The sequence below is a fragment of the Ammodytes marinus genome (assembly GCF_949987685.1).
Source record: "Ammodytes marinus genome assembly, chromosome: 10".
Lineage (NCBI taxonomy): Eukaryota > Metazoa > Chordata > Actinopteri > Uranoscopiformes > Ammodytidae > Ammodytes > Ammodytes marinus.
The window spans coordinates 28,866,205-28,890,178 of NC_137214.1; the positions used below are offsets into that span (position 1 = coordinate 28,866,205).

At 40.5% G+C, this 23,974-nt stretch overlaps 2 protein-coding genes across 2 annotated transcripts in view; both read right to left on the minus strand.

Moving 5' to 3' along the window:
- Positions 1-1,619: 1,619 nt before the first annotated feature.
- rab33a (RAB33A, member RAS oncogene family) lies at positions 1,620-11,754 on the minus strand (the record flags this gene model as incomplete). Its single annotated transcript, XM_080036110.1, has 4 exons — positions 1,620-1,844; positions 2,678-2,758; positions 3,887-4,027; positions 11,377-11,754. The coding sequence occupies 4 exons, from the start codon at positions 11,752-11,754 to the stop codon at positions 1,620-1,622; spliced, it is 825 nt and encodes a 274-aa protein (XP_079892236.1).
- Positions 11,755-15,076: 3,322 nt separating this feature from the next.
- LOC307256606 (matrix-remodeling-associated protein 5) overlaps positions 15,077-23,974 on the minus strand; it is a 34,323-nt gene continuing 25,425 nt past the window's right edge. Inside the window, exons 9-17 of the mRNA XM_080035637.1 lie at positions 23,692-23,929; positions 22,705-22,902; positions 21,734-22,252; positions 21,072-21,243; positions 20,230-20,502; positions 19,423-19,549; positions 18,870-18,950; positions 17,135-18,278; positions 15,077-16,569 (exon numbers count right to left, since the gene is read on the minus strand). Of these exons, the coding sequence (XP_079891763.1) occupies positions 16,016-16,569; positions 17,135-18,278; positions 18,870-18,950; positions 19,423-19,549; positions 20,230-20,502; positions 21,072-21,243; positions 21,734-22,252; positions 22,705-22,902; positions 23,692-23,929 (3,306 nt within the window). The 3' untranslated portion in view covers positions 15,077-16,015. The remainder of the gene's footprint in view (positions 16,570-17,134; positions 18,279-18,869; positions 18,951-19,422; positions 19,550-20,229; positions 20,503-21,071; positions 21,244-21,733; positions 22,253-22,704; positions 22,903-23,691; positions 23,930-23,974) is intronic.

A 23,974-nucleotide genomic window follows, 5' to 3' on the forward strand; every position in this document is an offset into this window, starting at 1 on the left:
ACTGCAACCATGTCCTGTGGTCTGATGAGACCAAAATACATTTATTTGGTTCAGATGGTGTTAAGAGTGTGGAGCGGCAACCAGGTGAGGAGTACAAAGACAAGTGTGTCTTGCCTAGAGTCAAGCATGGTGGTTGGAGTGTCATGGTCTGGGGCTGCATGAGTGCTGCCAGCACTGGGGATCTACAGTTCATTGAATTCTAACATGTACTGTGACATACTGAAGCAGAGCATGATCCCCTCCCTTCATAAACTGGGCCGCAGGGCAGTACTGCAACATGATAACGACCCCAAACACCCCTCCGAACGACCACTGGCTTGCTAAAGAAGCTGAGGGTAAAGGTTATGGACTGGCCAAGCATGTCTCCAGTCTTAAACCCTATTGAGCATCTTTGGGGCATCCTCAAACGAGAGATGGAGGAGCGCAAGGTCTCTAATATCCACTAGCTCCTTGATGTCGTCATGAATGGGTAGAAAAGGGTTCCAGTTGCAACCTGTGAAGCTCTAGTGAACTACATGCCCAAGAGGGTTAAGGCAGTGCTAGAAAATAATGGTGGCAAAACAAAATATTGACACTTTGGGCCCAATTTGGACATTTTTTCTTAGGGGTGTACTCACTTTTGTTGCCAGCAGTTTAGACATTAATGGCTGTGTGTCGAGTTATTTTGAGGGGACAGTAAATTTACACTGTTATACAAGCTGTACACTGACTACTTGACATTGTATCAAAGTGTCATTTATTCAGTGTTGTCGCATGGAAAGATATAATGAAATATTTGAAGAAATGTTAGGGGTGTACTCACTTTTGTGAGATACTGTATGTTAGTGTTGTGTTGTGTTGTGTTTGCCTGTGCACCGGGCACACTGATAGTTTGTTTACTCCGTTTCTGTCTTTGTCTGAATACATGGAAGCATTTCTACACACTACTGTGGTCGAAAAAGGCAACACAGTCTCATTATCACTTCCGCCCACACCCTCCTCTTCCTCAAAGCTATAGTGCGTAACTTTTGCATATGAATGAATGTTGGTTACATTCAAGCCACCGCAAAATGAGTTGACAAAAAAGTTGATCAAGCCTATTATCAGCTCCACAAAACTCTCTCTGTATTTCTCAGTATGGCAGCGTTTACAAACTGGTGCAGGAGCTCAGAAAAATCCCAAGAAATATTTCAGTTGTTGATTCTACTGCTTGGAGAAAACCTGGACACACAGCAGAAGGAATAAAATCAATGCGTGACCAGGTGTAAATTCGCTGAGAGACAGTGTTGTTGTAATTACTCAGAACTCCTCATGGGGGCAACAGAAGTTACACGCTATAGCTTTAATGCTTAAAACTCCTTTTTTTTCTTGTGGCAACCACAACCATTCTGTTCTTAGCTGCACTTAAATTGTAGCACTTTTATCCTAGCCTCAATCTCATCCTCTTTCTCTCCCAATGCACAGTAAATATTCTCATTTCCCTTCCATTTATGCCTCCCACCTTCCTCATGAGGGGCGACATAAGTTACGCACTATAGCTTTAATTAGCTTCACTCTCCCATCACCCCTATTTTAAGATGTACAGTAACTCTTCACCCTTCCATTATGCCCACTACTACGATTTCTTTTCTTTCTTTTTTTCAACATGGACAATTACTCTTTGTTTCAGTCTGTTGTGAAAGCCGCACCCTGCCGTCCTCTCTCTCCACGTCCCGATACAGGAGCTTTTTCTGGGCTTTGAGTCGACAGGCGAGCGCCATAAAGATGGAGTCCACGTTCTGACTCTCTTTCGGGTCCTTCGCAGACGTCTCGAACAGAAGCATGTTGTGGGAGTCTGCGAATTTCAACGCCATGTTGGAAGGGACCTGCGAAAAAAAACACACAAATTTTGTTTGAAAAATCCTTGTTCGAATCATTTTAAGGAGGTTGATACTAGCATTGGTTAAGTGTTGTGTTGTGGTCCCTGTTTAAAGGTGTATTTTGGCATCTAGCGGTACAAAAATGCTACGGTGGTCTTCAAGGACAAGAAGCTTTAGTCACTAAAGATGGGATCATTCACCACTGCCTCAAGTCTTTCCACAATATCAAGTGATGAGGTGAAGGTGTATTTAGTTATTTATTCTAAGGTACTTCTTCTTCTTGGTCTTCCAACAGGTGCATTTCCCCAGGACGCCCACTATATATAAAAACACGTAAGGCCGTTAAGTTTGTCCGTTCTGTGCTACTGTAGAAACATCGCGGTGCATCCCCTATGTAGATATAAAAGGCTCATTCTAAGGTTAAATTTTTTTTTTTAATTTTCAAGCAATTATACAATTATTAAAACATACTTGTATATACAGTGTTATACCATTTGGAAGAGCCAATCAGGGGTCTATATAAGTTTGCTACCTGGAAGACAAACGTTTTTGGACCGTCTTTACACACAGTCACGTAGCACGCCATACAACTTGGCTGCAGCAAGGGAATATGTTTGTAATCACTGCTTAGTAAAATAAACCGAACGGATGGTTTTAATTGCAAACACAACTCTGACTCATTCATAACAACCAAGGAAAGATGCTTCAAGAAGGTATTCCGCGGTACAGCATCTCGGGGCTTAAAGCTTCGACTTGGCCTCCACACCATTTATATCAAGTCTGTTCTGAAAAATACCAATACATTCTATACTACACACTGTCCCTTTAAGTGCACTCACCTGTATTTGATCCACCAGGTCACACTTGTTTCCCACCAGGACTCGAGGAACTGACGCAGAAACCCGATGGCCGTTACACTCCTGTAAACACAACGTAATAAAGCTTCATAACAAACCTTTAACCTTATAAACTATATGGCAATATCCACTTAAAGGTGCTCCGAGGGACTTTCAGTTTGTGTTAATTCTTGCTCCCCCTTTGGACAAAGGCGGTAGTGTTTTTACTATGCCATGCTGTTGTTCCTGGGTGAGCGTATCCATGACAAAGGAAAAAAAGTGATTTTCACAACAATCATTTGCCAGAATTGCTGACTCCACCTTTAAACTACAAAAGTAAAACTAACATGTGTAACACAACTACTTATTGAATTGCAATTATTAACCCTGAAGCAAATTCTAATAACTACAATTTTAAATTGTAATTCTTCATAAAACAAAAAGTAGCCTAAGTGCCAGTGTGTAAGATGTTATATTATTAGCAGTATTGTAGCTCACATGACATTGCAAAGATTTTTCCTACAAACACAGATACACAAACCACTTTGAATAATTCATTTTCTAAGTGATCAGTCAGGGCTTTGTTGGCCCGCGTCGCTTACAGCAGCATTTGCATTCAGAGACGCAAACCCCACTTTGTAATGAGAACATCATTGTGTCAACCAACGGCTAATAGATAGTCTTTGGGTTAAAAACTAATGGGCAAACTGGAAAAATACCAACTTTTTTCACAACAGTTGAAACATGATAGAATGAAGTAGGGATGCATTTTAAGTCTATTCTGATTCATTTTACTTCAGTGCCAATTTCAGTCATTCTAAGATGCTGGTGCCAGAAAAAAAACATTAAGTGATTGCAATTCGAAAAGACACAGGTTTAATAAATTGGACTGCTAGGAGCTCTCTAACACACACACACACACTCACTCACTCACTCACTCACTCACTCACTCACTCACTCACTCACTCACTCACTCACTCTCTGACTCACTCATTCACTCACTCACTCACTCACTCACTCACTCACTCACTCACTCACTCACTCACTCACTCACTCACTCACTCACTCACTCACTCACTCACTCACTCACTCACTCACACACACACACACACACACACACACACACACACACACACACACACACACACACACACGTTTGTACGGCTATACTTGTGAGGACATTTTTTGCACTGCACTGAGTGAGTCACCCACCTCTATCCACGTCTGTAGGTTCCGGAATGAGTTCATTTTGGTGACGTCATACACAAACACCACAGCGTGGACGTTGCGGTAGTAGTGTTCCACCATGGACTTACGAAACCGCTCCTGGCCGGCTGTGTCCCAAACCTGCACCTGTAAGAGATAGACAACATAACATTAAAGACCTACTTCACCGGTGGGAATATGAAGGTGTATTGAACTCTGAGATCCTATGTAGTATAAGTGTGCAAACATTTTAGAAATCAGGTCATCCTAGCCTGAGAAAAGGCAGAAAGAGTGTTCTCTGGTCTCACTGTCTAACCCTACATTTGACTAATGTGACATCACTTCAGTAAAAATGTAGGGTTAGGATTAACAGGACAGCTGGGCCAAGGGAAGACTGAGGGAAGAAAAACCTCATTCATTATATTATAATGGCGATGTTATAATGATAGAAGGCTGAAGTATTCCTTTAAGATTATGTGTTTTGATATGATTTAGGTGATAAAAGTGAGTACCGTTGTTGCTGATTTTAAAGGTACAGTCAGGGCCGCCTTAATGCACGGGCTTACCTGGGCTGAAGCCCCAGGGCCTACAAGGATCAGGGGCTTTTTTTTTACTGTCTCAATATAGGCCCCTGATCTAAGAAGGCCCCGCACATTGTCATTTAAATTAATTATTGACTGGCTCATGATAGGCCACTGATTTTAGGGGGGCGTAGAGAGATCAGGGGCCCATCATGAACCAGTAAAGAAAAAGGAAAAAAAATCACATTATTTTTGGCCTACGAAGATCAAGGGGCCTATCATTCACCAGTACATTTTTGTTATTTTTGTTTAAATAACATTGTTCGGGGCAACGCAGATCAAGGGCCTATATTGAGATGAGCCATTAAAAACAAAATGAAGAATTCAAAGAGAGAAGTAGCTTTGGGATAAGGGATTATAAAAAAAAAATTGGAATGCTGACTGACTGGATTTTTTAAACCTGTATATTTTTGTTTCTGCTTTTTGGTATTTCTGTGTCTCCAAATTATTTCAGAAAATAGCTCACATAGGACACAGTTGATTTAGCCTTAGTTTTCTTCTCAAAGTGCACCAGATTGATGCATTTTACTTTAAAAGGTTCACATTTTTCTTCCGGGGGGGCATGCCCCCGGACCCCCCTAGAAGGTCCTGGGTCCCCACCGCTGTCTCTTCAATAACTTGGAAAAACACTGTAACCAACCATGTGTGTTTGGTTATTAAAAGTCACTAGACCAGGAGGGGTTTAAGTACATGTTACCTTAAGTGATTTTGTATTTCATCAATAGAGATATTGTGGTGTAGACTAACATGGCTTTAACGCATCTGTATTGTAAGACCGCCGCCCGGGGGGGCCTACAAAACCTCTCAGCCCCAGGGCCTAATGGCAGGTAAAAGCAGCCCTGGGTACAGTGTGTAATATTGGAGTATAATAGCGGCATTCTGTGTACCATACCTGCACATGTAAAAGATAGACGAGATAACATTAAGATTATGTGTTTTGAATATGATTTAGGTGAGAAAAGTACTTTCCTTTGCTATATTATTTTTTTTTGGTATTTTAAAGTCAAACAAACAAATCCATACCAAACTTAACAAAACAGATATAAAACAAAGACAAAAATGTATAAAACATAGGAAAATCATTTAAACTAGAAACCTATTGCTATTGTATTTAAAGGTAGAGTGTGTAATATGGGAGTATTTGAGCGCTATCTAGTGGTGAATGTTCTAAATTGCAACGCTCCCTTGCTAACCCCTCCCTTTTGGGAGAATTTACAGAAGCTATGGTGGCCTTCAAGGACAAGAAACTAGTCACTAAAGATGGCATCATCCACCACTGCCAGAGAGACTGCTCTATAGCATCAAGGCCTTTTTCTGCTTAATCAATAATAAAGGCGTCAGGGCCGGTCTAGTCTGTGCTGTGTGCAACATTTATAGTGTGTCAATAGTGACATAGGAGGCAGGTCCAATTGCAGGGTTAAATAAAGGGAAATAAAACATTACATTTGGACTGATTTGCCAAATCTTATGAAGGCTGACTGGCAAAGTTAATTCAATGATCAAGTATCAAGTCAACTTTATTGTCAATTCTTAAAATATACAGGCGAACATGAGGATCAAAATGGCGCTTGTCTCTGAGCCACGGTGCAATAGGAACAATAATAACTAGAACTGCAAGCAGTTGTGAACGGGGGCCAAGCCTCCCACGCGACTCGGGATCGGGCGTTGTCGTCCGCGGCGCCGGCCCCTCGCTTCACGGAATCCGGAGATGTAAAGTTTTTGAATGTGCGATGTTGGGTGTGGGAGTTATAGCCCCAAACGTGTTTTCTTTGCTTTTTGTGGTTTTGGCGCCCCCTATGGATGACATTCGCAAAACTACGTTAGATAGAAAGATGCAGCTCAATGTACCAAACAAGTGGATGTCAAGTTTTTGAATGTGCGATGTTCGGTTGGGGAGTTATAGCAAAATCAAATTGTCAACCTCTCCATTGTAAAGACACTTTTTTGAATTTTCCCATTTTCCCGCCTAAAGACTTAGAAAATGGCGAAAACAGGCAAAATAATTTAAAAACTCTCTTTTTTAATAAGTCCGGCCCACATAGGAATTTCTTGCCCATATTTTTGCCATAGGCTCAGGTATGCCCCATGATAGTCTCCCTTCAGTTTCAAGAAAATGCCCTTTTTTTTTTTTTTTAAGGAATTTTCGCAAATATTTAAAGCGCTACCGTTTGGTCTTCCGATGGTCGTAGAAAAATTATTTGACCTTCCTTTGCTCGTGGGAGTCGGTAGAGCATAATGCTTTTGGTTTCGTCCAAATCGGGCGAAAACTGTAGGAGGAGTATGTTTTGGTGACTGACACAGTTTTTGCGATGTAGCGAAAAATGTATATATACGCAAATGGGCGTGGCCTATCTCAAAAGATGCAGCTGACTTGTGGGCATCTGTGGATGTAAAGTTTTTGACTGTCGGACTTTCGGTGTGGAAGTTATAGCCCAAAACGCGTTTTCCTTTGTTGTGGCGCCACCTAGTGGCTGGGATGTCTGAATTTTTTTGTATGCTGAGAGACCGGGGGTCTGAACTAGTGCTGCAAGTGGCATGTCCCAACCCTTTACGGTTTGGGCTGCAGCACCACTTCTAAACATGGAATAATAATAATAATAATAATAATAAAAGGCCCAACAAAAACAATAGGGTTCCCTGCCCCGCAGGGCTTGGGAACCGCGTTGCTCTGCAAAACGCGGTCCCAGCCCTACTCGGGCTTGGCCCCCTAATAATAAAGTAGAATAAGATAAAGATAAACAGTAAAAACAGTGTAAAAAAATAGAATAAAAAGTAAAAAGTAGATAAATTCAAATGAAATGTGATTGGAGGGCGAACGTTTTTAAATGCCCCGGATTACTTCCTATTTTGAAAGAATTGCAAGTCCCGTCAAGCCACCTTTAAACCTGCAGTGTGTAGAATGTTGGGTTTTATTTCCTAGCAGATTTTGTAGAAAGTAATTATAATATCCAGAAGTACATTTAATTTAGTGCATAATAGCTGAACAAAAATGTTTTGAATAATTTTTTTTCCCTTAGAAAGGGTCTCATATATGTCCATATTTCTGCATATTTTGGACCAAGGCCTAGTGCCGCCATCTTGAAAGTGTCATAGTTGGAATGTCATCAGGTGCATTGTTTAAAATTTAGAATTGTTCTTGTCCTTGAAGGCCACTGTAGCTTCTGTTATTATTCGAAAGGGGTGGGGTTACCCAGGGAGCGTTGCATTCTAGAACTTTGTAGAACTTTCTTGATGATGTCATATTACACACTGCACCTTTAAGGATAAGATTTATTTTTATTCAAATTTGTGTCGTATAATTTGTGCCAACGCTGGTGTTTTGATTTAGTTTTGTGTGAGAATTTAACATTTCCAAGCAGCAGGCTGTTGTTTTAGATCCTGCAGGCTTTCATGGTTCGTTAATTACCAGAGCTGAGTCAGGAAGCTGAAATCATGTGTGTTTGTGTGTTTCATCCAGATGGTGATTTCATTGCCTCTATGGTGGATCTGTGATTGTTTGAGTATCAACTGCTTCACTGATGTACTATAGGGCTTAAAAAGGGCTATAAAAACCAGCTCTATCAAAACGTGCAGTTCATTTATAACAGGATTAACATACTGTATAGGAATTACTTAAAGGAATACTTCACCCATACGGAACCGGCGTTCTATCATTATAAAATCACTATTATAATATAATGAATCAGGTTTTTCTTCCCTCAGTCTTCCCTAAATATTCCCTTGGCCCAGCTGTCCTGTTAATTCTAACCCTTACTGTGATGTCACAAGAAGGAAACTACAGTGTTAGACAGTGTGACCATAAAACACTCTTTCTGCCTTTTCTCAGGCTAGGATGATCCGATTTATTTATTTTTTGCACATTTATACTAAATAGGATCTCCGAGTTCAATACACCTTCATATTCCAATTGGTGAAGTAGGACTTTAATGAGAGACTCTTCAGTATACACATTGTTTTTTTTTAAATCACTGGTCTTGAACTTTGAATGGCATGTTTCCTTAGGAGTGTAATTGTGACAATGTCATGGCAATCTGTCCATTAGATGCTGATCATTCTTGGAGGGAACTGTCCCCCCCCCCCCCCCCCCCATCATAGGTCAGGAGGAGTTCACCGATGATTATGAATCAACCTCTATTAATATGCGCAACAACATTTATGCTTATCGGACCAACAGTCATCAAGCTATTTAGCTTTTTTTCCAAAGACTAATAAAGGTGCTCCGAGGCACTTTCAGTTTTTGTTCATTCTTGCGCCCCCTTTGGACAAAAGCGGTAGTGATGTTACTTTGCCAGCTGTTGGTCCTGGGTGAGCGAATACCCATGACAAAGGCATCAAGAAAAACTATTTAAAAATAGCATTCTTTGCACTGGTGGTCTCGTTTGCTGTTACATGTAATCTATGATCATCAGAGGAAAAATTAGACTGTTTCAGAAATATTTAAAAAGTTCCTCGTAGCACCTTTGAAGACAAAGAAGAGCTTCATTTACAGCAACTACAGCGCAGGAGTAAATAACTCGAACCTGGATCATCTAGATGACAAAATCTATAATTATTGCCCCAATCTTAATGTGCTATTTACATTCACATAACCAGATTTAACGGCAGCAACGGAGCCAGATTATTGACGCGTAGAAAACAATAAAAAAGAAGATTGTACTGTACGAGTGTTGGAATGAGAGATAAAATAAATGATTCACACACTGACCTGATAGGTTTAGTGTACAGTGTTTTTATGAGAGTGTGTGTGTGTGTGTAGGTTTAGTGTACAGTGTTTTTATGAGAGTGTGTGTGTGTGTGTGTGTGTGTGTGTGTGTGTGTGTGTGTGTGTGTGTGTGTGTGTGTGTGTGTGTGTGTGCGTGTGTGTGTTTGTGTGAGTCAGCATTAGCGGGCATCTGGAGGTTGCAGACAGACTGTCTATTGGGACAGAAGGGGGGGGGGCTACAAGTGTGTGTGTGTGTGTGTGTGTGTGCGTCTGTCTGTCTGTCTGTCTGTCTGTCTGTCTGTCTGTCTGTCTGTCTGTCTGTCTGTCTGTCTGTCTGTCTGTCTGTCTGTGTGTGTGTGTGTGTTTGTGTGTGTGATATATATAGAGGTTGAATGCAAGGTGGGGAAAGGTATGATCGTTACACAGCAGATAATGTGCCCTAGTCATGCAGCATCCAATGAATTAATAATCTAGAAACACTTAACTCTTGACCTATATTATATCCATGATACTTTCATTGACCTTTCACTATACAGTCGGAGTCTTGAATAGATTTGGTGTCCTCTGCAATCATGTATTGCTACTAAGAATGTTGGAAATCATTAGCTTGTTTTTAATACAATTCAATAGGCAAGGCAAGTGTATTTCTATAGCACAATTCAGACACAAGGCCATTCAAAGTGCTTTACAAGGGGCAAGATTAAATGAAATCAATAATAGTGTACATTCCCAATGCTGTTGGTTTAATTGTGTAGACTTAGTTGTGACTGATATGATGATTGACCAATTGATCACTCCACTAAAAACTTGAAATGGACATAAATGCTTTTTTAGAGCCAAAATGTGTTTTCAGGGACCCTGGCATAAATAGCAGATCCCCTGTAAGTATGTGTTTGAGTGCCAACCTGTGAGGCACTCTTAAGACAACGGATGTTTAGGTCTATGTCGCTTGGACAAGTCATAGAACAACATAATTTTAGCCCTAGTCAGCCCTCTGAAAAGCTGCTATACACGTCTAGGTTAAGACAGCATTGGTGCAATAGCCTGCATATCATATAGACCAATATGTAATTTATTAATGTCTATGTATTTTTGAATCTCCTTTTTATACTGTATGATGTGTTATATGGACCTGTGTCTGAAATAAAGCTTTATCTTGTATCTGTGGATTGAATTAATATTTTCCAAGCAACCACTGACTTAATAAAGGTTCAAATGTATGTCAGAGAGAGATTTCACTAGCATTACTAAAACATCTGTTCTGATCTGTTGTCAAACCTGTAACGAAAATATTTATTTCACCGTATAACATTTTTCCCCAAAGACCCATTTGGAAAAACAAATGACTTTCAATGTTATCCTTTTCTTCCATAGGCTACACTCAAACCTTTATTTATACAGGTAAATCCCATTTAGACCGGAGACTCTTTTGCAAGGGAGACCTGTTCCCATTTACACGTTACCATTCACACACTCATTCATACACCGATAGCAGGCTAACTATCGACATTCACACGAGGCAAGGTGGGTGAAGTGTCTTGCCCAAGGACAGAACAACTATGACACAAGTGGCAGGGCGGGGATCGAACCTCCAACCCTTTGATCATCGGCCGACACGCTCTACCACCTGAGCCACAGTCGCCCCAACACTGACCATGACACTGACACACAAAGCCCGTGTGTTAGATTTCATTTCGGTTTCAATCATTACGTATTAAAACAATAATTCCAAAGCATTAGAGGCTTAATACTACATTCAAATGCAATAACACTAGTAGGCTAATGATCAAGATTAAAGTGGCAATATCCTATTAAATAATAAAACATAATGATGACATGATGCTTTAGATTTCTCCTACTTGTATCATTTCAGTTTTAATTAAAAAAATATATCCCTAAAGACAAGCTCAGTGAAATGTATTCTGATGGAAGCTATTGTGTTGATTGAGGGAATACAATGATAGAATTGGTCCTGTGTGTGTGTGTGTGTGTGTGTGTGTGTGTGTGTGTGTGTGTGTGTGTGTGTGTGTGTGTGTGTGTGTGTGTGTGTGTGTGTGTGTGTGTGTGAGCTAATCGACTTTGCTGATGATCAACAATACGAAAAGGAGGAGGAGTGGGTGGAGTGAGGAAACAATTATCAACATCCATCCATCCAGCCCCTGTCTGTCTGTCTGTCTGTCTGTCTGTGCGTGCGTGTGTTGCTGTTATTATACCTTGATGGTCTCTCCTTCCAGCTCCACCGCCTTCTCTCTGAAATCCACGCCGATTGTGGCCTCTGTTTTGTCGGGGAAGCTCCCTCCCGTGAATCGGAAGGTGAGGCAGGTCTTCCCCACGTTAGAGTCCCCTATTACAATGATTTTAAAGATCCGCGTTTGGATGCTTAGCTCCAGGGACGACGTGCAAGACGTGCTCAAGTCAACCGAGGATGTGTAGCTAGATTGGGCGGTGCTGGCTCTGCTACGACCGGCTCTTTGTAAATCCATGGATGATGTCAAAATAGTGACATTGTCGTTGTTCCTTCGCGGTGTTGGTGTGATTCCTTTCCCATTGCTCGGAGCTTGGGTGTCGTCCTCCGGGGAATCGTTAGTCATTGTGTCCGAAGAGGCGATGCTTAAGTCGGCGTGAATGTGTGGAGAGGAGAGGGGTGGTAGCTGGAAGGATGGATAGATGGATGGATGAGTAAGTGAAGGGAGGGGAAAGGAAGGAAGGAAGGAGGAGACCGGAGAGGCAACAATACCAGCGATACTCTCTGTTACTCAGCGGGGCCTTAAAGGGAGAAGCGTTGGATCAGACAAGGGAAATAATAATAATAGAAAAAAATTATAACATATTTTTAATTTTCCCCATTGAGGAACATTTAATTGTTTTGCTCATTGAAAACGTATATGAAAAACAATGCTTAAAAAAATGTAAGACATTATTTTAAAATGATTTGTAATCATTCGGCTATTTTAAGATCATTTTGAGACATTTCTATGCTACTTTATTCTCCCCTATAATTACATTGTTGAGGGAAATTATGAACATTTTACTTCACTATATTAATCTGACAGCTTCAGGGTTTAGTTACATTTTAGATTAACATTTTATTTCAAACAACAAACAAACAAAAAACATGAAAATGTGTTTACGCCGACTGCAGTGCATTGTTGAAAAAGAGACCAGTTGTTTCTTGTGGCTCACTGGAATAAGCACTGTCTCTGTCTCTGTCTATGTCTGTGTCAATGATCTCTCCACCAGATGTCTTGGTTTCATTTAAACAATCAAATCCAATAAAAACAAACATTAAACCTGCAGTGTGTAGAAGTTTGGGTTTTATTTCCTAGCAGATTTTGTAGAAAGTAATTATAATATCCATAAGTACATTTAATTTAGTGCATAATAGCTGAAAAAAATGTTTTGAATAATTTTTTTTTCCCTTAGAAAAGGTCTCATATATGTCCATATTTCTGCATATTTTGGACCAAGGCCTAGTGCCGCCATCTTGAAAGTGTCATAGTTGGAATGTCATCAGGTGCATTGTTTAAAATGTAGAATTGTTCTTGTCCTTGAAGGCCACTGTAGCTTCTGTTATTATTCGAAAGGGTTGGGGTTACCCAGGGAGCGTTGCATTCTAGAACTTTGTAGAACTTTCTTGATGATGTCATATTACACACTGCACCTTTAAGATCCAAAAAGTTGAATAACAATTTGTGGAGCAGAACTTTTCCTCGTTCCTGTCCCATTATTCAAATGGTACTCACATGCATAATAAACGTATAATGGCATATCTACTAGTATAATATCAGCATTATTTTTCTGTGTAACAGTCCCATAAGTAATGTATTGATATTCTTAAGTATTATTTTCACTTGTAGACTATAGCCTATACTGTCCTCTATGTACTGTGTACTTGCATTAGTAATTATTGACTGAGCGAAACCTTAAAAAAATCACTTGCCAACCGAGTATTGATTCCAGATAATACTCTAAACAGCATTTAATCCAAATACAATGCACTGGCAGTATAATGGTAATAAAAACACTCTGATGGTGGCTATATATCAGTGGTGAAAAAAAAAATAAAGAGACCAGTCTGGATTTTTCTTAAATCTTCATCTCTACATAACTTATTGAAAATGCTCTTAATGACAAAAGATGTATTGGAATTTGGTAGATATTTTGCCAGTAGTTTATATTATAAAACCAACATGTTAATTCTACTCAAGCATATGCCTATAAATAGTAAAACGAGAGACACTGAACATTTGGAGTGGACTCTTAATTCTTTTCAGAGCTGTATATCAGATGTAACTGGTCTCTTAAACCAGGGAGAGAAAGTGAAACAGGTTTTTTTGTTCTCACACCATCTCTGGGCCTTTGTCATGTGATCTAATCAGCTGGTCACACTATCACATTCCATTAACCAACGTGGGCGTAACGTCAGGGAATGTGGCAACGACAGATTCCAGACCTGATGGCTCGGTTTAAAACACACTAAAATATCAATCTCATGATCACCTGCTCAGAGCACAAGAAAAGGGACCATCAACTACAATGCACACCTCACAACAGCACACTTTCTTGGATTTGCATCATTCAGTTTTATTTAATTTTAATGTAAATTTATTATTTTATCTAGTTGCAGCTCATATATTTACCATGTAAATTGTATATTCTTTATTGTTGCTGCTTCTTTCTATTTTACTTGTATATTGCATAAGTATTTCTTGGCATTCAGTCTGTGGAAAACAGTTGTTGACCAACTCTACTGAAATTGCCAACTCAAAAAAAACTAAAACTAATATTATAATCACAGCATTTGCCAGGTGTTTACGTCTAGGTTTAGATATTATACCCGTAATATTTGATAAGCTTGGAAGTATGAAGCAAATGCAATAAGTAAAGTATCACTTACCGTATGAAAATTAGCTGTGTGAAGTGCTAGTGTGTGTTAGAGCCGCTTTGCTTCCATTTGAACTGAATAAGACACAGCCCCACACACACACACACACAATCACACATACACACACACACACACACACACACACACACACACACACACAGACTGCACGTGTACACACACACCCCGTCTGTTGGTATCAGACTGAACCGCAGACAGATATACAAAACACTTTTCTTGTTTTCTCCTTTTTCAGTCAATGTCTCACTTACACAAACACACAGACATTCATACAGACATTGGCACGCCACTCACTGTGTTGAACAATCCCTCACACACACTTTCACTTTCTCTCCCTATCAAAGACACACACATACTCTCTTTCTCATAAACACACACACACACACTCATAAACACACATATGCGCACACACACACACACACACACACACACATACACACACACACACACACACACACACACACACACACATACATATAAAGACATACACATTCACACACACAAACACACACACACACACACACACTTGCGCTGTGTCAAACAATCCCAATGCCTGTGTCTGACAAGGCTCCCTTCTTCCGCAGTCAAAGGCCTGTTTGTCTGGAGGCAAAACTCAGTGGGACATTCACATTCTAGTGAACACAAACCAACAGTGAAATATAGATGCATTTACATACCACACACACACACACACACACACACACACACACACACACACAGACACAGTAAACCACACATCTTTCAGATGAAAAACTAACTAGAATTGACTTTCCATTCTTTGTTCACTCAAGTTGAGCTCAAAAATATATACAATTTTTTGTTGTTGCATATTTTGCATTTATTGATTTTGACAAGAACTTTTGTCATTTAAAATGCTTGTGTGACTCGGCCTAAATACCTCTGCTGATCTTCAACGAAGTCTTATGCACAATTTGTACCTCATCAGTGTCAATCTGAATAGGACAATGCTTTTGTCAATTAAACATAGTAGTAAAACTTAGACAACTTAATGAAAAAAAAACGTACCTGTATGTTTTATTTTTTTTACTTATAAATTATATTTTTACATTTATTTTATGTGCACATTTGTTTCATGTATTGTGTCCCCCAACTATTACTCGCTATAATGAGCCACTACTTGCCCACCATTAAGAAAAGGGATAGATTGCATTTATACAATATTGACAGGTGATAAAATATGGCGCACCCTATGGAATTCATGAGTAGAAAACTTGATTGGGGGGGAAACATCTCATAGTTGTATGCGATAGGTATTTAATTACGTTAGACATTGCATATTTGCCCTGTACAGCTGAAAACCAATTTGAAATGTAATTGTACCACTACATAGACAATGATAATTATACACATAACTATACATAACATTTAGATATCAACAAAGGCAAAGCAAAGCTTAAAGGATGCAACAAAAAGTGAAAATGCATTTTAAGGTCCGAAATGTAGCAATAAAAGTGTTCTTTGAGATATGCACCATAGAACAAAACCAAAAAATGCAGTTAAAAGGCACAAAAGGTGAATTAATTTTGAAGTCCACATTTAAATGTTCATTGTTCATAGGAAACTGCTTTGCAAAGTGTCTCAATGCAAGCCACCATTGAGGCAGTCTTACAATTCTCTGGGTGCTCCGGTGGCGTAGTGGATAGAGGGCGTACCGTATTGGCTCAGGCCTTGTTGCAGTGGTCGCGGGTTCAAATACGACCCGTGGACCTTTACTGCAGGTCATCCCCCCTCTCTCTGTCTCCCCGTTTCAACTTTCTACTATCAAATAAAGCTTTAAAATGCAAAAAAAAATAAAAAATAAATAAAAGTCTTACACATCTCTCCAGAGTTTCTTTGTTGGGCAATCCTGTTGGGAAAATCCCCATCCACCTATATTGAATGTTTTTGATAGTTTATTTAAGGATAGCATCTTGATATGAACCCTTCACTCAAACAACTTGTAGATAAGTAGATTTAAAGTCTGTTCCGAGTGCGTTTTTAGCATTACACTTATAGATACCAGAGTTCATAAGCATTGGGTTTTGTATAACCAGTGTGCCCCCCTCTGTCATGTGAATGCCTCCTTGAGCTGTGTACCGATTATGTGGTACTAGCGTTGTACGTCCCGGCAACGTCCACGAAATATCCGGTTTGGGAATTCCAGTCGCGGCACAATTTAACATAACTGGCGATCCCCGGTTGACTCTAGTAATTGACGTCAAAGTATTGGTGATTCGTGGCGGGAATACCATCACGGCAACTGGGTAGGATAGTGTCGCAGAGCCGAAAGAGTTAAAAGCCCGACACGTATAGGTTCCTTTGTCAAACGTGGCGACTTTCTTGAGTTGGAGGGTCCCGTTGGCGAAGATAGACACCCGTCCGATAGTTTGGGGCTTGTCCAGAACGAGACCGTTTGGAAGGGTCCATGTGATGGTCGCCTGGGGCCAGCCATCCACCGTACAGGGCAGGTTCAGATTGAGGCCGTAAGTGATCTTCATCCCACCTGGAAAAAAGGAATATCAGTGAGTAAGTAAGTAGATTTCGTGAAAAATTATTGATACAGCTAAATGCATTACAAGAAAGGCAATTTGACTAGATTTAACATTGATTCTTTATAAAGTTTATATGCTTTAAGGGTGTTTTCAGCATGTTTGTATGGATTTGGTTGGGTTTCATCCTTATGTATGGGTTGGTCTTAGGCTGGTCACAAAATAACCAAATTATAATGTGTATTTGCTAGCAGTTTGCAGGAAATGCATCAATGTCTGATCTGAACCAGAATTCTTATAGGGCTTGCATGTAGGGCTTTTTTTCGGGACCTTGTACCACCCTAAAAATAAGAAACGTTCTAACCAATAGGCAAAGTAAATGTTCTAATGTGACTTTTAGGGATGTTTTTCTGGTTCATTAAAAAAAATAGTTTGAAGAGAAAACAAACCAAGGAAAAATGCAACACGTTTACCAACCCATCCACTGGTTTGGACCAGATCAAACAACTTAAAGGCTTGGATACATCTTTAATCTCTTTATTGAACAAAATATGGAGGATTTTCGACACAAAAACATACCTGTAGATCCTCTGATCAATGGCTTTCTGCCGGCCTCCAGGGCATAACGTTTCTCCGCTTGTCCCGCCACATTCTTGGCCAGGCACCGGTACACTCCCTTATCACTTGGGACAACTTGAAAGATCTGTAGCGTCCCATTGCCCAGATGATGTATAAAGCGTTGTAGCTTAGCACCGGGCGCTAACATTGTCCCGTTGGGTAGCACCCACGCAAACTCCGGATTCGGTTTCCCCCGAGCAGGGCACTCTAGAACCAACCCTCCGCCATCTTGCTTTATCGGTAAGATCTCGATATTAGGAACCGCAAAACTCGGTTTCTCGGCTATTGACGCCACGTCCAATTCAACCAACAGCGAGGCTTCTCCCAGATTATTTTTAGCCCGACATATGTAATTCCCTTCGTCACCTTTCCGCACCCCTCGAAGTTCCAAGCTCCCGTTCCGATGGACTTGGAAACGTCCGCCCAGGTAAGGCGTTGTGAGCGTGTGGCCGTAAGGTGTGACCCACAAGATTCTCGGTTCGGGGTTCCCTTCCACTTTGCAATCGAGCAGTGCTGTTTGGTAGGACACAGCCATAACCCTAGAGACACTCCCTTTCATGCCATTGATAAAAGGCTCCTGGAGCACAACTTCTAGTTTCATGTTTTTAACGTCGTCGCCAGCAGAATTTCGTGCCACACAAGCGTATTTCCCTTCATCAGACAAGGCGACTTTCTTCACCACCAAAGTCCCATCGTCCATGATTTGGAATTTTAGCGATGACGTCGAAATCACGTCATTTCTTGGCGAGACCCACATGATTTTCGGTGTAGGTTCCCCTGTTGCTTGACAACTAAAAGTAGCCGATTGTCCTAGCTTTACGGTGACCAAAGATTCTGATTTTGATCTTATTTTCGGAGCGTTGGGACCCACTTTCACGCTCACTTTTCTTTCGTCTTTGCCGAGTTTATTCCGGGCGTAACAGGTGTAGTCGCCCTCGTCTTTCTTTCCCATTTGCTGGAGAAGTAACGTCCCGTTGCCGAATATAACGTAGCGGCGGTTACGAATGCCGCTGTCGTCCGATTGAAGGGCGTTGTTGATTAACGTTCCATCCGGGAGACTCCAGGAAACTTCCGGATCAGGGAGGCCTGTTGCAACACAGTCAACCTGAAAAGGAAACGATATGGAAATGTGAAAAGTACATTTCAATGTAGCCTTGTGTAACTTTACAAATAAAGCAATTTAACTTAACTCAAACAAAGGAGGGAGAATGAGTAAGTGAGGTAGAAAAATTATTATAAAGAAGAATCTATGCTAATTTCTGAGTAACTATCTTATCGATTGTTTTCCTAGATTATCATAATCAGACAGTCCCCCTCAACTACAGTATATGGACCAATTACATTCAATTTCACCATCCTCCCTTTTAACTTTGTTTTTACTGAATCAGGCAGCTTTTAAAAAACAAATCATCAAAATAGCTCTTGAAAACCCACTTTGCAGAGCTCCAAATACAGACATAGTTAGGGAAATAAATGGTGAACACAGTTGCATTTAGCTTCTTAAGAGTCCGGCTTTTCCTTTAATTAAAACGTACTCAAGATGCTTTTTGGAAATGTACTTGTACTTGTACTTGTACTTGTACGGTACGATGCAATGATGAACAAAAATTATAAAATACACTTGAAAACACTGGTGAAATGGAAAATGTCTTTACGGGTTGATCCCACTTTAAATAAACTCGCTTCTCATAGCTACCTGGAAATTGTCTCCAAAGGTGATTCTGGATTGTGCCGTCCTCACGTGTTCGATTCTGGGAGGAGTCATCAACACATCCAGCTGATGAAGCAAATACATGAGTAAAAACATATCTTATGTGAAAGAAAGTTTTTGTAAAAGCACATACATCGGTAAAATACATCGACAGCAACCTGGTCTAAAATAGTGAAAATCTATATACGTATGATATCAAAGGTGGGTGTCTCAAACAACTAGAATCTTATTCATAACTGTGAGTACCGACCACCTCTGTGATTCTTGAATTAAGGCATACAGGCACGTCTTTACAAAAGTGACTTTGATACTAATTAACAAGGCAGGGAGACTTAATGAACAAAGTGTTCTCAGTCAGGAGTGAAACAAAGACTAATGAACATGAATTGGCAGCTAAATGAACCTGTCTCAATCAATCAATCAACCAACAGCCCTTATCAAAGAGCTCTTTACAGCAACCAGCAGGATTCCAAAGTGCTATACATCAAGGAAACAATCAAACGTAACATGCAGTTATCATTATCTGTTCTGTTAATACCTGGAACAGTTCCATGTCTTCCCCGTTGGGCTTTTGAAAGATGCAAACATAGTTTCCACCGTCAACTTCTGTCAGCTGAAGAATCCTCAGAGTCCCGTTACGGAAAACTTTGATCGGTCTTTCCGGACTGCAGGCAGAACAGGGGGGGGGAGAAATGAGGTTCAGATTTGAAAGGTTAGGGGGCGCGTTTAGCTCAGTTGGTAATGCGTCCCCCTCCCGGGCCGGGCCCAGCAGCAGACCCGGGTTCGATTCCCACCCGCGGTCGTTCTCTGCATGTTACTCCCCTCTCTGCCCCATTTAACCTCTGTCTCTCTGCACTGTCAATAAAGCATAAAAATGCCCAAAAAATATCTTAAAAAAAAAAAAAAAAAAAAAAAGATTTTAAAGGTTAGTCAAGATTAAAGGGAACTAAAACCTTAAAGCTATAGTGCGTAATTAATGTTGCCCGCATGAGGAATTCTGAGTATTTACAACAACACTGTCGGCGTATCTATATGAGGTTAAGCCTTCAGTGATCACGCATGGATTTGATTCCTTCTGCTGTACGTCCAGGTTTTTTCTCAGCAGTAGAATCAACAACTGAAACATTTTGTGGGCGCATTCGTGGGGCATTTCATAAACGCTGCCATACTGAGAAATACAGAGAGAGTTTTTTGGAGCTGATAGGCTTAATCAACTTTGTGTCAATTGGTTTGGCGATGGCTTGAATGTTTCATTTACATGGAAAGAAGTCACGCACTATAGCTTTAATGTATTAATAATTTAGTCAGAATTGTACTTGTTCGTGAATATACATAACTTAATTACCTGTATCGATGTTCCATGATGGTCTTGGATGGTAGTTTCCATAAGGTCCCTCTAGCTGACCCAGTGGACTCGGGGCAGTGCAGGTAGACGGCCGACCCGTACATGGCGGAGACAGAGTGTTTTCGGGAGGGCACAGAAGCATGGTGCTGGGGTGGGGGGATGGGCAGAGGGGCAGGGGGCAATGGGCGGGCATAGGTGGATGAATCTGCCCTCACCTCAAGCTGGACCGTTCGTTTGGCGAGGCCGACAGCATTACTGGCTGAACATTCATACCTGTTGAAGGATTGATAACAGTATGGTGAGTTTATTTTTTTAGCTCATAGTTTAAGAGCTCAGATAAAAAGGCAAAGAAGATCATTGTATGTGGCTTGATTACTTTACAGGTGCAGTCAGCAATTTTCTGTCTGGACAATGCTTGTAAATTTTTTATTTTTGTACAAATTAAGTGAATATCTCCTCACAATCAGCCTAGGCTCTGTAAATGATCATGTTGCTAATTTGGGGTTGAAAAAACAGTAAAATCTGTTTAAAACTTTTGCTGTGTTCAGTTACATGCAACCAGAGGCTGATTTTGAAAATCTCCCATTACGTTGACTGGACTGTAAACAAAATTCACATTCTTAAAGAACATGTACCCAACCACAAAAAATAATAACAATCAGACCTAAATGGAGAGGATTATATCTCTAGGTCTTCTAGGTTTAGTAACTCAGAACACATTCTTGGTTAAAAAAAATGAGAGACCCAGAATATAAACATAAAACCAATGTAGAGATTTAACCTGAGCATGTACAGGAAGACTGAATCATATGAAAATACTATAAACAATCAAATCTGTCTACCTCCCGGCATCATTTGGCGAAACATTCTTCACATACAGAGTCCCGTTGGGGAAGACAAACAGCCTCCGTCCCACAAACTGTGACGGTTTAACATGGACGCCGGTTGGGAGGGTCCATTTCAGAATGGGCAGAGGCGCCCCCTTCACAGAGCAGTGCACGTACACACTCCTGTCTGGATACATGAGATTTGATTAGTTTAGATTACTCATTATGACATTGTAAACATTGTATTATGTGTTTAAGCTATAGTGCGTAACTTCTGTAAGTTATATCGCCCCCATGAGGAATTCTGAGAAATTACAACAACACTGTCGGTCCAGCTACATGAGGCAATCCTTCAGTGATGGCACATGGATTTTATACCTTCTGCTGTACATCCAGGTTTTATCTTAGCAGTAGAATCAACAACTGAAACATTTCTTGGGCTCTTCTTGAGCTCCTGCGCCAGTTTCGGAATACAGAGAGAGTTTTGTGGAGCTGATAGGCTTAATCAACTGTGTGTCAACTCAGTTGGTGATGCCTTGAAAGTAACCGACATTCACTCACATGAAAAAGTTACGCACTATCGCTTTAACCAGCCATATCATGAGGAAACATTACTATTATAGGAAGTTTATCATTATAATTTTTTTCACATGAATTTCAATTTTCTTGTACTATACCTGGTGGGATGATCACGGTATCCATTGTTGCTTCACTGATGCTCGGTGGCAAAGCGGCAACATGGAGATGATAAGTGATTGTATCGGCGCCGGCAGCGTTGCTTGCAATACATTTATAATCCCCTTTGCTGGAGAAGTTCGGAGAGACAATTTGCAGGGTTCCATTTTGAAGCAGGAACATCGGCGCGAGGGCAGTGTGAACGGTCCCGATTTCACCTACGAAAAATCCGTTGGGCAGAATCCACGAAATCCGGGCAGGTGGTTTACCCGAAGCGAGGCAGTCGAGAGAGACACCTTTGCCGAAGTAGATGGATATGTCTGTGGATTTGGGTGGTTTGATTTTGGGTGACTCCGTTTGGACAGCTAACGTGATGACCATACGATCCGATCCAAACCGGTTGTGGGCAGTGCACAAATACTGGCCTCTGTCTTGAACCTGGATGTTTTTAATAACGAAAGATCCATTTTTGAAGACCTCGAAACGGGGGCCGTGTTTGGTGTTGGCTGGGATGGTAGCACCTGATAAAGGGAACAAAATGATTAATGATTATGCCAAATATGAACATAGTCATGAAAATAAACACATACGCAGGTCTTAATCTTAAATAACTTATAACTGCACATATCTATCTTTTTATAATATTATTGGCATACATTTTTATATTTAATATTTTTATCTATATTCAACATTATTAGACTTGCCCATATATGTTCCTCATATGTGTGAATGTACCTGGCTATAAACAATTTCTGATTCGGATATACAGTAGATCTGACGTGGGGACAGTGAAATTATTCAGCAGAATGCAAACACTGCATTTTCCCTGGGATTGTCTCATTCCCTACATTCTGAAATGTGCTGTTTGTGCATAATTCCCCCTGTCTTTAATAATGATTAAAAAAACTATGTTGTATTTATAAGGCGCTTTTTTTAAAACTTAAAGCCGTTTTATCATCTTTCTCTCACATACCTGTGGAGACTTTGGTCCATGCGATGTTGGGTTCAGGACTCCCCGTGGCTTTGCAGGGCAGGAACACGTCACTCTCGGCGTGAACTGTCACACTAGCTGCAGTAACCGTGGTGATACGGGGCTTAGAACCTCTGCTCTCAGCTTCTAGAACCCAGGGGAACGGAGGGGCAGCTGTGGGTCGCCGTGAGCTGATTCGTCCTGGGACAGAGTCGACAAATCAGCACAAAATTAAAGATGGAGTCAGCTTGTTTATTAACTGCCTGGTTTCACCTTGAATTGTTTTCCTGCTGTAGTTGTGTGTTTTTGACTCAACTAAACTAAGTAGCAAAACTAAGCTCAATAAAAAAAAAGCTGGAGTCAGTGATTCTGGAGAAAGCGCTTTGAGTGCCTTGAAAAGCGCTTTATAAATCCAATCCAATCCATTAAAGCCTGATGTCAAAACATTATTGATCAAATTCAGTGAATATATCCTCACAATCTACTATTGTGTGTGCGCTGAAAAAAGATCCAGTGTTACAGTTATACACAGCCAAGGCTCTGTAAACGGGCTAGCTTGTTGCTTGTAGGCCCCCTTTGTTTACGTTCCCTTTGTTTTCATATCAGTTTACGGAGCCTAGGCTGTGTATTAACACCTAATTTCTTTGCAGCGCACACACAGTACTGATATGTTTTTTGAGGAGATATTCACTGATTTGGACTAAAAAGGATTTTGACAACAAGCTCTGTCCAGAATCACTGACTCTACCTTTAAGGAAATTTCTGATTAAATATATAGTAAATGATCTTCCTCATTTTCCATTATAAATAAATAGCCTTTATCTTCTATTTACATTTTTTTAAATACTTTATTATTGGATTATTATTTTTTAAGTACACAAACACACAACTGTAAAAGGGAATATATTTAAAATTTCTGATTAAATATATATCAAAATATCGTCCTCATTTTCCATTATAAATACTTTGCATATATCGTTCCATACTTACCACCAACTGGCCATCTACCCCCATAAGGAACAGCAGGGGTGGTGTAGTGGTAAGGACGAGGTGTCGGGATGAATCGGGAGAATGGTGATATTGAGGGTTTAGAATACTTCCATGGTTGCAGTGTGTGAGAGTAAGACGCTGTGGGTTTAGGTGGGACGGGGGGCGGAGGGGGTTTGTAGTTAAAATGAGGTTTGGGAGTCGCCATCTTCCCTAGCTGAGCGATGCGATCAAGTTGAGCCTGGGGAAATAAATCAAAAGGAAAAATTGTTATAGAATAAAACCT